The 15,278-nt window shown below is 38.2% G+C and overlaps 1 protein-coding gene across 1 annotated transcript; it reads right to left on the bottom strand.

The window, feature by feature from the left end:
* Positions 1-3,350: 3,350 nt before the first annotated feature.
* LOC101487286 (acetylcholine receptor subunit alpha) lies at positions 3,351-12,440 on the bottom strand. The gene is made up of 9 exons (XM_004557752.4): positions 12,167-12,440; positions 10,090-10,232; positions 9,943-9,987; positions 8,471-8,580; positions 7,860-8,055; positions 6,332-6,569; positions 4,442-4,665; positions 3,997-4,233; positions 3,351-3,898 (listed from the first exon to the last, which is right to left on the bottom strand). The coding sequence occupies exons 1-9, from the start codon at positions 12,207-12,209 to the stop codon at positions 3,770-3,772; spliced, it is 1,365 nt and encodes a 454-aa protein (XP_004557809.1). The 5' UTR covers positions 12,210-12,440; the 3' UTR covers positions 3,351-3,769.
* Between the last annotated feature and the right edge of the window lie 2,838 nt (positions 12,441-15,278).

Genomic DNA, 15,278 nt, shown 5'->3' with positions numbered 1-15,278 from the left:
TTTCGAAAACAACGTAAATACGTATAAGAGACGAAAGATGGCATAACTATGACCACTTATTTCCGCAGTGCTGACAGACAGGCTTGAAGGATGCATTTTAACCCAAACATAAACTTAGTAAAAGTTTAGTTTACCAGACGCCTACCTAAATTTAAACTGCTTAAAAACTTTAAAGTCTGGAAAGCCCCTGTACGGGGAAATTCAACCGCCACCTCACAACAGCCAAGTATGTAGTGATGGGTCGTTCGCGAACGAAATGGCTCTTAGAGCCGACTCTTTGACGTGAACGACGCGAGCCGGCTCCTTATCGCGAGCCGTCACGTGGGTTTTCTTTTTTTTTTCTTTCTCTCAGCCTCTCTCTCGCACTTTTTTTCCGCTTCACTCTGCACGCGAGCCTTGTGCTTTATGCTGGGCAGAGGGGGGAGGGGCGGTAGTTACACTCAGTAGCACAGGAACAGAGCCAGAGAGAGAGAAAGAGAGGCAGGGACAACAACATTAGAAAGGTATAGTAATCATCCACAACTATTTTCAGTTGCAGATGATAAAGGATTGAGAAAGTTTATTCATGCAGGTCCATATGACAGAGAATATGCATGTTCTTTTAGTTTTCATATTATAATTTATATTTAATTGTGTTGTGGTTTGCAGTGTTTTGTGTTCTTTTCACTTTAAATTTGTGAAAGGAAAAAGCTGAAAATTTAAATAGTTAAAACTTGAAATGTGAATAGTTGATTTTTGTATTATATGATTTATTTATTACATTTTATGTGGAATGAATAAATAAAAGTATATTTACGGTGGCCCCTAGAGACAAAGCACATACAAACTTCAAATCACGTACGAACTCTGAAGCATGTACAAACTCCAAAACACGTACAAACTCCAAAACACGTAAAAACTCCAAAACACGTACAAACTCCGAAGCACGTAAAAACTCAGAAGCACATAAAAACTCAAAACACGTACAAAAGACAACAGAAGTGCTCCAGGATGCTGGGCGCAGTGTTGAGCCTTTGTTATCTTGTGGCTACACAAGCCAGCAAGTACCAACGACCGGATTTGGTGTGTGGTAATAACAGGTAAATGAACTTTTTTTTAAATTATTTGAATATATATATGAGTGCCTGTGTATAAATACACAAACAATACACACATGCTTTCAATTGTGTAATTTAAGTGATCTAGTAGCTCGGCTTTGGAAGTTCAGTTCATGCTAGAAATGTGTTTTGGAGTTTCTACGTGTTTTGTCTCTAGGGGCCACTGCATATATTTATATATAAACATATATAAATAAAACCACTTGTTTTTATGTTAGTAATTCCTTTTGTGCATAATTTTATATTATTGTTAATAATAAATTAATTAAAGCAACAAAACAACCTGAAGAGCCGGTTCGGAGCCGAAAGAGCCGGCTCTTTTTAGTGAGCCGAACCGAAAGAGCCGGATCTCTAAAAAGAGCCGGAAATCCCATCACTACAAGTATGGTAGAGTATCGTCTACAAGTCACATGACCAATCATCGCTACGAAAGACTGAAGACTGTCTTAAATGACTAAAAAGCATTTAAATGCTAATTTTCAATTAAGTAAAAGTTTTGTGAAAACGGTGTATCTGCATGTTATGCCAAATTATAGTTTTAAAAAGGCTTTAATCTAAAAATGACGAGAACCACAGTTATCATCATAAAAATGATGACAGTGATGGAAAATGTTAACATTCAGCCCTTCTCACGTGCTGAATGGAAGGATCCTGTTTTGTCTCCATATAATCTTTTATTAATACAAGATATACTTAACTGTACGAGTTATCTTTTGCATGAAATGTTCTGTCTTCTGTGATCATAAATCTTTCTGTGTTTTTTGTTATTCTTGGTCACGAGCTATGCAGACTTTTGTTGCAGTTGCATGTTAGTCAGAATGGTGAGTGTGGTTCAAGCTGTCAGGAAGGTAGATATAACTAAAACTATCCCTTGTAACAACCAAGGTATGTAGAAAAGCGTCTCTGAATGCACAATACATTGAACTCTGAACCAGATGAGAGCCATTCCTGTCAGCTAAAACACTGAAAAACATGCAGGTGAAAAATCTGCACCAACTGTGTGACGCTGTCATGTCAACATGAACCAGAATCACTTAGGATTGTTTCCAGCACCTTGCTGTGGACCCAGTAGCAAATTGTAAAGCAAGGAACAGGGGAGAACAACATCTCTAGTATTACATTCAAATGAGCACAAAGCATGGCAGTATCATTTATCTGGGATGTGGGAGTATATCAGGGAAATTAAAATGTTGATATACTCTCCCAAGTATCTTAACTGTGGAATGCACATTTTATACAACCTATAAAACCCAGAAATACCACAAATTTAGTCTCCTGTGTGCCCACAGAGTTAAGTAAAAAAGTTAGCTAATGCCTGTGTCACATGCACCTGTCAAATAACTGCTGTGAACTGAGGAGCCAAGAGCTAAGTAAGCATGTAAAAGCACATTACAAGTAAAAGTGGACAGGTACAGAATCTGCATTTTTTACTTGTACAGCTGCTGTTATTGTGTATATATTTATTTATATTTAGATTTCTTCATACATTCTTATATAGTTCTATATTGTGTATTGTGTATTTTGTTGTACAGTTATTTTATTTTCAACTTTAATTTATATATTTATCTTTATCTTATTCTTCCCAGTTAAATTTACCCTTCATTCTAATTTGTGTTGTACAGTTATTTCATTTTTAACCTTAATTTATATTTTATTCCTTCCTAGTTAAATTTACCCTTTTTAATTTTTCATATTTATTTCCTATCTTATTCATAGCCTTTTCCTTTTTTGTTCTCTTTAGGTCACGAGCAGTTGTCCAAGCATTTCACTACATATCGTACTGTGTATGACTGTGTACGTGACAAATAAAATTTGAATTTGAATTTTGATTTGCATTAATATTTGAATTTCAAATAGAGAGTTGACATAAGGTGTACAGTGTAAACAGTGACGTGGGAAACAAAAGGCAGAAGTGCTTCAGAAAAATAAGTCTGACTTATAATAGTGACACGATTATAAATCAGACCCTCGTGCTTTAAACTTAGGCACAATTAACACAATTACCAGCTATAATTTGATTATAGCTTTTATGATTCTAACATGTACCATTTGATATTAAAGACATTCAAATATGCTCCAGAAGTTGTCAGTCTGCCGTGTGCTGCTACGTACATTAGCTAGAACTGGATTCTTTTTTCCTAATCTCTATGTTTACCCTGGAAGGTGTAGGTCAGAATTTTCATATTTTTAGTGGTATGAAGCACGTGCCAGTGCTCTTGTATCAGGACAATAGAACAGAATAAAGCAAGGAGCTGCAGGAAGGAGGCTATCAATTTTAATCTGTTTTTCTGCTTATTGCGCTATAAAGTCTACCCTTCAGTCATATCTCACCTTGTAACAGGACAAAACAATTTTATTCAGCTGTACAGTAAAGGTGTCAAGTAAAGCTGCACAATATTACACAACATTAGATTTATGTCCAGTTGCACACATGTTCCTGTCCATACACACAAGGGAAAAAGTAACTCTGTCAAAATAGGTTGAATATAAATATGAAAATACTGCAAATTACATGTTCTTACAGGATACAATTGTTCACACTCCAAAAACAAACAACAAGAGAAAGGCAGAACAAGCTGTAAATGCTGTCAGGTCTGTACAGGAGCTTCAAAAACCAAAGGTGAATGTGATCACCTGAGAAGTGTAGCTGGTAGAATATAAAGGATGGGTCTTTAAAGCATACTCAGCTCAATGAGGCGGCCTGCGAACACCGCTAATGTGCCAATTAGACACACAGCCATAAAGACACAAAGCAGAATGTGATCCAACACCATGGCCACAAACTTCCACTCTTCAGCAGCCTGAAAAAAAAAACATTAGAGAAAATGTATCAATTGCAGGACTCTAGATTGGATTTTAGCAACATATTAGGAAAAAAGTTTATTATAAGGATGGTTACACTGCTGGATTCCTCATCTGATTTCATGGTTTCTGCGATGTATTTAACCCCATCAATGGCACTGCGCACATCAGGATTCTTTGTGATGGGTGAGTAGTAGGGAACAGCAGAGGCCTGGTTTCCAGAGATATCTGAGATATCAAAATCAGCACCATAGATGGTTTTTATCTGCTTTTCCTTTCCCGGGCGTTTCATTGTTGAGAAGAACATGATGTTGGGAATGGTTTCGATAAAAACCTATCATGAAGGAGACGAAAAATGTGTCAGTGAGTGTACAATGCCAGAAAAGATGGATAAAGAAGAAAAAAAACATTTTAAGTCTGTTACCACTAGATGGCAATATAATGCAGGAGAAAAACTCAATCTTGCCTCGCTTGAGCAAATCTACTCCTTTAGTTATTCAGCTCCACTATCAAAATGTAGTCTTTTGCTTTCTTGTGCTCACCTTGCGGACCCAGTTTGGCATTGTGTGAGTGCTCGGGGAGCGGTGGTGGGTGTTGATAACAATGACAGTGATGATGATGGATGCAATGACAAACACCATGGTGAAGAGCATGTACTTCCCAATGAGTGGTACAGCGCTAGAGGTAGACGGGATCAGCTCCACAATGACCAGCAGGAACACAGTCAGAGACAACAGGACGGAGATGCTGAGGGTCATCTTCTCACCTGGAAGACACCATTGTAACCATTCACTCTTTCTTAGTTTGTGTAAAAATCCGCATGAGGTATAGAAATTCAAACACAGTCAGCTGTGTAAATAGGGACTTACTAACCAAAGAACATAAAATTGGCTATTAAATTATTTCAGTTCAAATTCCATTTCGCAGTATGCAGTTTTGATCAGAACATGATACGTAGATGTTCATCTGATCTTTTTTTTCTCTTGTTTACTATTCTTGACCTCTTCAGTAGTCTAAACATAATTCAAATAAAAAGAAAAAAGAAAGAAAATAACGTAATTACATTCTTAGGAACTACGATGGTAAATGTAGGACACCATGTTTATGCCATAACTAATCCCCGATACACTGAAGGGCTGATAACATGTTTAGACCATAACTTGACCTGAAAAACATGAAGGTATAGGTGCAAATGTCGTGCAGATTAAACTGCATGAACATGCAATCTTATTAAACTGCCACCAGGGAGGGCTGTTTCCTGAATTCCATCAACTAACTTTAATTTGAATTTATACAGCAGCACATTTGCATCGTTCACCCAAATAAGCAAATCAAATCCAAACAGTGATAGGCTACTTTTTTCCTCTTTCATAAAGCCAGGAGTATAAAGAGATTTTGACACCATTTCACATGAGTAAAATGTGAGACATGTTCTTTTTTTTTGGGTTTGTTTTTGTTGTTGCTCAGTAAGAGCATTTATCCCAGGGAGGGCATCTTTTTTGGCACTAGCATCTCCTCCTCCTGTCAGCAGCCATATCAGAAACAGGGATCAAGTGATGTATTATACATTAAAGCAAAGGCCTGCTTTCAGACATGACAGCACAGAGGGACTCTGGGTAATGAAGCAGACCGACACACTGGGAACATGGCCAGATGTGCACATAAGCTGTGCAGTTCCTGAAAAAGCCAGTGTAGAGACACTTTGGACTGACAGGCAGCATTTAAGGATTTTTCCAACACGGTTTCAGTTGATATCATAATAGGAAAGCCAAATAGTGGCCATGGTCTAATTTTGACAATTTACATCATTTGCATATATGTACACATACACAAGAAACAGTAAAAGAGCTGGCTTTGTCTGAAGCTCAAGCAAATGTGCTTAAACAGATTTGAAAAACGTGATTAAATAACATTTTAAATGTTTCCTTTTCTAAACAGATTTTTTTTTTAGGTGAAAATTGCAATTGTCTATGCAATTTTAAGGTTTTAAGGTTACTGAGGTTTTACAAGTACTAGTAGATGGAGTTTGTTACCTTTGGACATGTTATACATAGCTTAGCTTGTAGACTTCTAAGCTAGCTATCTGGCTGTTCCTTCCAGACATGAAAGTGGCATAAATCTTTCTGTCAGCCTCTTGAAAGGAAACAACATACCATTTTTCCAAAGAGGCTGAAGTATTGGCTCGCAGGTAATGATTCCCTTTGAAAATATTTGAAAAGCATACAACAAAAGCAAAGCTCGAGATAAATCTAGTACTATATTTGTCAAGATTGTGAGAAACTTCCTCAAGTATATTAATGTATATTAGTATATCAAATAAGAATTATGGTTTATATCTTTTTTAGTGAGAGGATGTGTTTAAAACTTTCTGTATATTATGATCTATGATAGATGTTTTATTGTTTGGTTTACATTTTTCAGTGCAAACATACCAGAATCCGTGGGAAGATAAAAGACAAGGCCAGTGAGGAAGGAAAAGAGCATGCACGGGATGATGACATTAACAATGAAGTACAGAGGAAGCCGCAGCATGAGGAAATGGTAGGTGATGTCCAGGTAGGGGGTGTCTTGGCAGCAGGCGTAGTACACCCAGTGCTTCCAGCCACGGAAATCCTTCATCACCCATTCTCCGCTTTCCATAAAGTGGCTCAGATCTGGGCGGTCACTGTCCTGTCAGGAAATATGAATATGATGATAATTATTCCTATTATGTAAATTTTCTAGAGAAATGTAAAGAAAGTTATAAAGAAAGTTAAATTAGTAAGCTTTAAATCTGCTTCCATTCTTTTCATCTGGTTGCAAAGAAAGTCAGATTGTAACAGTGTTTGTGAGAAAATAACCCTGCATTTGACTTGATAAATAATCTCATTAATTTATCATCCTGCTCGCTGGGTTTAAGTCTTTTTCAATGGTGGTGATGTGGTTAGCCCTGCTGCCTCACAGCAAGAAAATACCTGGTTCAGACTCTCACTTGTGCTCTCTCTGTGGAGTTTGCATGCTCTTCTTGTACCTGAATGGGTTATTTCCAGGTTCTCCATCCAATCACAAGCTTGGTTAATTAGAGATTCTAGATTAGCCATGGAAAAGAGGTTCTTTAGGGAGGTATTAAATAAAGAACCCTATGAATGCATTATTAAGTACATTTAACTGATTGCTTCGAGTGGTCAGTGGAAGCTGATAAAGCCTAGAAAATTACTATATAGATGTCGATTCATTTCCAGTTGAATTCTTAAAATATGGGTGCTAGATATAGCGAAGAGATTAAGACATGGCTGTGATTGACAAGTGGCTATAATGTGGGCATACAGATTAAGCACCTTCTTAGTCTGTTGCATCTTAGCCTGTTCAGTATTTTGTTGAAGTAAAAAACTAACAGACTGATTGTTTCAGTTTGTTCATTTTAATTTAAGCTTGTATTTGTATCATGTGCACTTTGCTAACCAAGCTAGTTAGCTAGTGCTAGCTGATTAACGCCACACTCTTGTCCAAGTAGTACATCTGGTTTCTTAAGCAAAGCATGGTTAAAGTCAGAAATTGAGGCTTTAAAACAGCAGTTAATAATTTAATGGCTGATGTAATAGTCACTCTGTCAATCCTTTATATGCAATTCATGACTTTTCCTCAAATTTAGTTGGCTAAAACTGTAGTTGTCTACAAGCTTATCAGAAAGACTAGAAGGGGAACTTCTTGTCTAGCCCTTGCCAGTGTAAATAAAGGAAACGAAATTATTTACATGTTGCAACACCGTTTTAGTGTATGTATAAATGACAGCTTGAGTTCTTGTGTCAATTAATAATTTTGTCTTTAATTCATGCAAAACAGAAGTTATCATTTGTCATTATTTTGTAGGTTTTGTGTACACTTTTGTTTTTTTTGGACTGAGGCAGACTAGTTGAGAGTGGCATAAATCTCCTCAACTAACTTTAAGAAACAGCCTGTGAATGGGGTAATATGTATTACGGGATTGATGACGACCAAGTTCCCATCGTAGGTCCAGGTACCCAGCTTCATGCTGCAGTTCTGGAGGTCGAAGGGGAAATGCAACACAATAATTTCACAGTAGCTTTTGAAGATGGCGGGTGGGTTCCATGTGATCATCCCAGTGTACTCCAGCAGCACTTTGGTCTCATGAACAATGGCAAAGTCACCGTCGGCACTGCGGGTACAGACAAGCACAGGCGGCATCAACACAGGAGATAATAAGTTAAATGTTCACGCTGGGGGACATCAGCACTTGAGGACAGGGTGCGGTTGGCACAAGTTGTTGTGGCAGCAGAGCTGGTTGTCAAGGGAAAAAAACAGCAGTGTGTCAATGCGGCATATGGCACGGGGGGGGGGGGGGGGGGGAATCTGCTATACAGAGGCCAAATTTAGCACAATGAAATCCAAGCTATCACGCACTACATGCTGCAAGTATAGAAATGTGTGATCCAAAATATCACTAATGCGTGTGCTGATTGTTTTCTTGCAGTCAGAATTTTCAGGTCGAGTATAATTTTATTAAGGAAATTGTTTTAGGAAAAAAAAAAAATGTATACCTGGCATTGGTCAGTTATAGCTTGAATACGTACTTGTTGTAAAGAACCAGATCAGGACGCCAAATGTCCCTGGAAGGTACTCTGATCTTTTTGATGCCACCATAATCCTCTGGGTTCCACTGCAAGTTCACATCTTTCCATTTCTGAAATACAGAGAGGGACAGCCAGGACAATAGTTTATACTTCAAAAATAGCAGCCAGTATAAATGGTTCGTTTAGTGGAAAAAACAGAAAACATCACAAAAGCTGTTAATGAGTGAAAATTCTGATCATCATGCTGAAAGTGGACACAATGATGGTGAAGCAAGCCTGAAGTAATGAGGGACAAAGTATTTTGCACAATGCTTGGAGGACAACAAACTATCTTGAAGTAATCAGTAATGAATCAATAGTTACTGTTCTGTGATTTTTGGTGTTTGGATCATAGTTTATCATAAACTACTTAGAAAAGTGTGAGTTAATTATAGACCAAACATAATGATGATTTGTCATTTCTCAGGCAGTTCTCGTGGGAATGATTGCTGTCTACTTTTGAGGTTTTGCAGACATGTGATCACTAACCATATGATGTTAACCAGTCTTTTCGGATGTGCGACAATCAAACATTGTAGGAACAGGTGAATAAAGCTCTAGTCGCTCAGGCCTATAGACTGGTCAGTGAACAGGCTATAGGGAACCTGTCCTGAGGGAAAAATTTATATTCCCCAATTGGTTGTTAGTGGTTAGTGGTCAGCAGCCCTACAGACCATCGGTGTCCCTGTGGCGACCCTGTGTCGGTAGGGAAAAATCCCAGCCAGCTGGGAAAAACCTCCTTGTATTGGCTTTGGTAGCTAAAATATAGCTGTGGTCCTGGTTTGAAAGGAAGTGATGAATTTGCCCTAACCCTGTCCAGCTACTAGAGGTAGATGGGTCTATCAAAATACCCATAGTATTGATACCAATGCTGGTTATGGTACTGCATCGATACTAGTCTGACAGGATCAATACTTTGTTTCTTATATGGTCAGTATGTAGCCCATTGTCCTGGGTTAATTCATTATTTTTTGGAAACAAAAAAATATAATTTACCCCAAACAAGTACCATAATTTAAACAACAGAAACTGATCCAAAGGGTTTTAGAGACAGGCACATTTATATTCCAATTCTCCAAAAGAATCAGATTGATACCAAAATTTGCAGTGTTGTAGAGGAGTACCAGCTACTCTGTGTTTCATTGTGTTTCTTCAAGCTGACAGCATATAATAATTCGAATTCAGATTTTTTTGGTTAATCTGTCTTTTTTGAACAATACTAGAGGAAGTAATAGTATAAAATATAAAATAGTATCCTGGGTATTTGGCAAAAATCACCTACCAATGAATTAAAGGAAGAATTTTTATCAAAACAAAGTCAGTGCAGGATAATATTAGACTGAGTTTGGCCTTTTTGTCAATGCCAGAAGTGACTATAGAGGAATACCTTCCTTCTCCTTCATACACGACAACACAACAAAAAATTAACAAACCTGTTTCAGTCGCACATTGCTGGTGACAATCTGGTTAACCTCATCCTGTGGATCCAAAAAATGTGTTGTGTTACTCATACAGAGATTAGCATTGTGTGACAACAGTGAATCTTATGACAGGTGATATACTGCGAACTAAGACCTCACCACACTGATGAGCTGAATGAGCTGAAGACCGACAGTAACGTTTACTTTGTCCTTGAAATGACTGACAGGACGGACAACCTTATTGTAACCAGTGAAAAGGGTTTTAAATAGAAGTGTTTCTTCCAAGGAGCCCCAGGCCGTGCCTGAAACAGACAACATAGTTGCTTTGTGATGAGTTACGTCTGGAGTCATTTAAACAGTGACACCACTCTTGGTAGCTCTCCTTGAGTGCTGGAAAATCAGATGGTTTTTAAGAACACCTGACACTTAGGGTGACTTAAATTAATGTGACTGGAAAACAGACGTGATAATGTGTAGTATCTATAGTATGTGTGCTGCATAACTCTTAATGTGCTGACATGAAATTTTACAATGTAAAATAGACTTTTACTTGATATATAAATAAAACGTATACATGCAGACTGTAAAAAGAAAGTATACCTTTTAGTTCTAAGGGTTTTAAGGGTTTTTGTATCTGGACATTATTATTTTTTCCTTAGCAGGACTTGAAGTTATTTAAATATTACCTCAGATGAACTACAGACATGAAAAAATATACTGTTCTGTTATTTATTTAACAAAAGTTGAGTAAAAATGCAAAATTTGTGAGTAAAAAACTAATTATACCGTGACTGGTTTCATAGGAATTAAAAGGATAGGTAGCAGCCGGGTGCTGCTAGTAAAATGCAGTTGGTTAACTAATCATCAGCAAGTGTGAGCACCTTTATAAAAGCAGAAGTTTGGGCATTTTGCTGTTCTGGGACATTCAAGTGTGTTTTAATAGAATGCTAAGGAGCAAAAATCAGCACTGGATTAAGGAATTGCGAAGGAATTGTTGTTGCCCATCAATCTGGGAGAGGTTATAAGGCCCATGCCAATCATCCATCATTTAACCCTGGAGAACCCATGGGGTCAAATTTGACCCCATGGTTTCCCTAGAAAACCAATGGGGTCGGCTCTGACCCCATGGGTTCTCCAGGGTTAATAGTGAGAAAGATTGTTTGCAAGTGGAAAACCAATCTTCCCATGAGTTGATGTCCCAGCAAATTCATCCCAAAGTTAGACTTTGCAATGCACAGAGAGCTCTACTGGCCTGTGCATGTTCAATTTCATTTTCAAGTTCACAACAGTACAAATTAACAGTTGCTTGTTTGGAAGGTTTGCCAGGAGGGAAGAAAAGGAACATGACAGCAGAGCCAAGGTTTGCAGAGTTGCATCTGAACAAACTACAAGACCTCTGGGACAACATAGAAGACTAGTGTGGAGATGTCTGGCAGTAATGCACGGCATCACACTGAGCGAAAACTAAACACAGCATATCAGCACAAACATCCTCCAACTGTTAAATACAATGGTGGAGTGGTGAGGAGGTGAGGACAGGCTCTGGACAACTCGGGCACTGAATCTTCGATATTACTTAATTTTTTTACGCACTGCTTCTGCATTTTGGCTTCGTTTTTGTCAATATATTTGTGTCCTGGAGACATAGGGACTGCCTGTAGTGTAAACACAACAAACAGTGTGTATGTGCAGAGAGTTTAATTTTGGCAACACTTCATTGAAACATGTGATGGCTCCACTGTGTGGGTTGTTAACAGAGATATTCTTTTTCCATTTTCCATTACGCATCTGTCACAAGCCAAAGCAGGACCTCCTTTCGTTTCCCTTGACCTTGAAATGAAGGCCATTTTACAGCAACATGTAGTTTGAATGCTTGAATGATTCTCGGGACATTCAACACAGTAAACTAAGGAATTGCCTGTCTATAATTATGCAGATGACTTCATGTGGTGACAGGCAGATGAAGGGTTGAAACGCAGAAGAAAAAGCCTCACTGTACTTGGCCTCGCAAGAGAGCCAGTTTGTACAAAGCTTAAATTTGCTCATTAGTTGTGTTCTGTGAATTGGATCAGTTTACACTGACCTCAGAGAAGTTTCTGTAAATATAATTAATGAGGAATTTATTTGTATTTTTATTTATGTATAATTATAACTGATGTCTGAAACATTTAATTAATGTAAAAAAGGCGAGTACACTAAGTTATCAAGCACACATTAGTTTAGAACAATTTCTTACCTGTTAGGGTGACTAGATGAAAAATAAAAATCACAACATTCATTGTCGCGAGTAAACTCAGGCATCCAAACTAAGATCCATCTTCGACACGCTGCCTGTCGATGACTCGAGAATTAAAACGCATTGAACCACGTAAAAGATTCTTTTAGCGCTGGCAAATGACTTACTGTACAACCTTCAAGCTCTCCACTGGCAGCCTGGTTGTTATTGTGGCACAGTGGATGTGAGAGACTGCCTGCCAACGCTTGTTATTTGAGAGGGACACAAGATATAAGATCAACATTCCACAGTAATCCACCCCTGAAATATCGCATCATGAACTTGGCCACACACAACCTCTAGGTGCAAAGACACGGAGCATGCTTGCTCTGTGCGTTTTCTCTTTCTAATAATCTGTTATTGAAGCTTTGAAATCCTTATCTACAGACCTGTGTAAATCAAAATGATGTCTCCACACTGATAAATCTGTCTTTATGAGTTTGTGCCACAGGACAAAAAAAAACAAAAACAAAAATTCAAGTGTGACAGATGATTTTAATTGGTTCAACATTACAAGATGTTTCTTTTAATTTTTTTTAAGTGATCTTTAGCAATCGTTCTCCAGTTTTTCTTTTGGACATTGTTTGGTTTTTCGCTCATTTTTAATCCATTCCTTGCACGTGACCATTCTTAGAAAAATGCTTTTGTTTGGTTGTTAAGCCATTTAACACTGACCTGTGTATTAATCCAGCATATAAAAAGCACCTAACAAAACGGATGTTTTTGTGTCTACTCATCACAGAACCCATTTTAAATAGTATCTTTAGCTACGTTATTTCAAGCAGCCTGTCACAAAACACATAATATGTTCCCATTTCTTTAACTGAATCTCCAAAAGGTAACGTCCGAAGAGCTGACAACTTGGCATATCTATTGTGAGCAGAATCAACTTTCTGGGATTTCCTTACCTGGATGATTGAACATGCATCAAGATACAATGGAACACCATTCATCATAGACTGGCCTCCCCAGAGCCCAAATGTCAACACTATTGAAGCAGTGTGGGATCATGTTGATAGTGAATGGAACAAAAGGCAGACAGCATCCAAAGAGGAGCTTTAAATGTCTTACAAGGAGAAATGTCTTACAACTATTCCTGAAGGCTACTTAAGGAAATTACAAGATGGCTTGCCTCAGAGAGTCCAGGCTATGTTGTGGTCATGCTATATGGTATGTTTCCATTTATGTTTGCATATTTTTCATACAACACCACTGTACATATTTTCTATTTTGATAGAAAAATATGAAGAAATTAGGGGTAACTAATTATTATGCGTACATTTTCAATGTTGCTTTTTTCTGAAGACTTGAGCAAAATGGTCATTGCAAGAAACCATTTAGTATGAGTAAAAGTTTCAGGACACATGAGGCAATGCTAAGTGGTGGCCAGGGGTGGCTAGTGCCACAAAAGACTAAATATGGCCACCACTCAGAATAAAGTGCTGCTGGAGGGGTTAAAGTCATCAAACTTACAAAAGTTACATCCAGTTACTTGCATTTTTCCCACAGAGCTTTTTTGCAGAGCCAGAGCTCTATTACTGTTGTTGCCATGCAGACACATTGTCATTGTCTTTATACTCCTTTGAGTAAAATGATTAGCCTTCGGTACCACCACAAAATATGTGGTGATCTCAGCTTGTCACCCCTATAGAAAAGCATTTTTGGACCTGCCCCTGCCAGAAACACCTTCAGAATGGATCACGTTGTGAGACTGCTTTGTTTAAAGCTTTGTCAATCCACACCGTGTCCTTTCTAGAGGGCAGGTGTTACACCCACGCATTTCTTTCTTGCTGTGCACTGCCCCATCCTGTCGGGCCAGTGGTGGGTCAAGCAACTCAATTTCCTCACATATCTACTCCGTTCAATCAGCCAACCACTGAACCACGAGCCTCATTCATCTCACTTAGGAACAAATGAGCATTTTGGCAATATCTGAATTAACAGAGATTCTTCTCAACCCTCCCCCTTTGCTCTCCCACTAGCCACTCAGGTCATTTGAATTTGCACCGTGTTAGCACCGCTTTGCCTTTCTCCAAGTCTGTCATGTAATGCAGGACAAGCCTTCATTGTATCTGCTCAGTCAGCCTTGTCTCAGTCGGACACTTCTGGTGCACTGTCCAGCTTTGAAGCCTCACAGTGCGAGTTGCGTGTTTACATCTGCTCTGTGAGTGATTAAATATTCAGCGAATACAAATAAAAGCACCTATGTAATACCTGCAGGTGGTGGATGAACAGTGGACACCATATTGAATGGTTATGGTTTGATGAACATTAAGAGGATTAGAAATTACAAAGAAAACATTGTGCTTTGTTACAAATTGTGGCAACGTAAATGTAGAAACACTGACTCATATTTTGCATACACATGATTTTTAATTCAATATGTACTACTCCTGTTTCCATATATTATTGTTATGTGTTAATATTTAAGCTTTTACGAGTGAAAATTTGTGTGCATTTGGAAAGCGTATAAATTAAACCACAGAAACAGTCACAGTGCTATAATGTCAAGCATTAGCCTCTAATTAAAAGGATAAGCATTGCCATTTAAAATTCTGCACTTATATTTCAGCACTTGTAAATGTATTCAGGTCAGCGTTCAGCAGGGAAGGAAGCATTGCCATTCAGCAGTTAAGAGAGAAAGGTCAGTTATCTCATGGATCACAGCCTTTCAGATTTCTCATGCTGTGAATAATGCACATCCAGTGCACAATACATTTGGCAGACGCTGATCTAGCATGGTGTTATCACCACATCTGACTGAGTGATAGAAAGCTTGATAGCTTTATTTGTGCGGCTTACCCTCATTCACAGTACTATGATATATTTAAAATGGCTGATAATGGTGGGGGGGCACTAAACGGTTGGATGAAAATCCAATTTTGCCACACTATCACCGGAGACAAGTCTGAATTTAGCTTACATTAACTCAATGTGATGTGGCCACAACACCGGAGTGATTAAATGTCAAGCAGTGATTGCTTCTCAAATGCTTAGTGGTGAAATTTGAGGCACAAAGACCTAAATGGAGGGAAAGGCTGGAAATGAAGCTGCAGACAACATAGAAAACAAT

The sequence above is a fragment of the Maylandia zebra genome, linkage group LG16 (assembly GCF_041146795.1).
Source record: "Maylandia zebra isolate NMK-2024a linkage group LG16, Mzebra_GT3a, whole genome shotgun sequence".
In the NCBI taxonomy this organism is placed as follows: domain Eukaryota; kingdom Metazoa; phylum Chordata; class Actinopteri; order Cichliformes; family Cichlidae; genus Maylandia; species Maylandia zebra.
The sequence above is the reverse complement of the archived record's forward strand: the minus strand, read 5'-3'. Positions and strand labels throughout refer to the sequence as shown.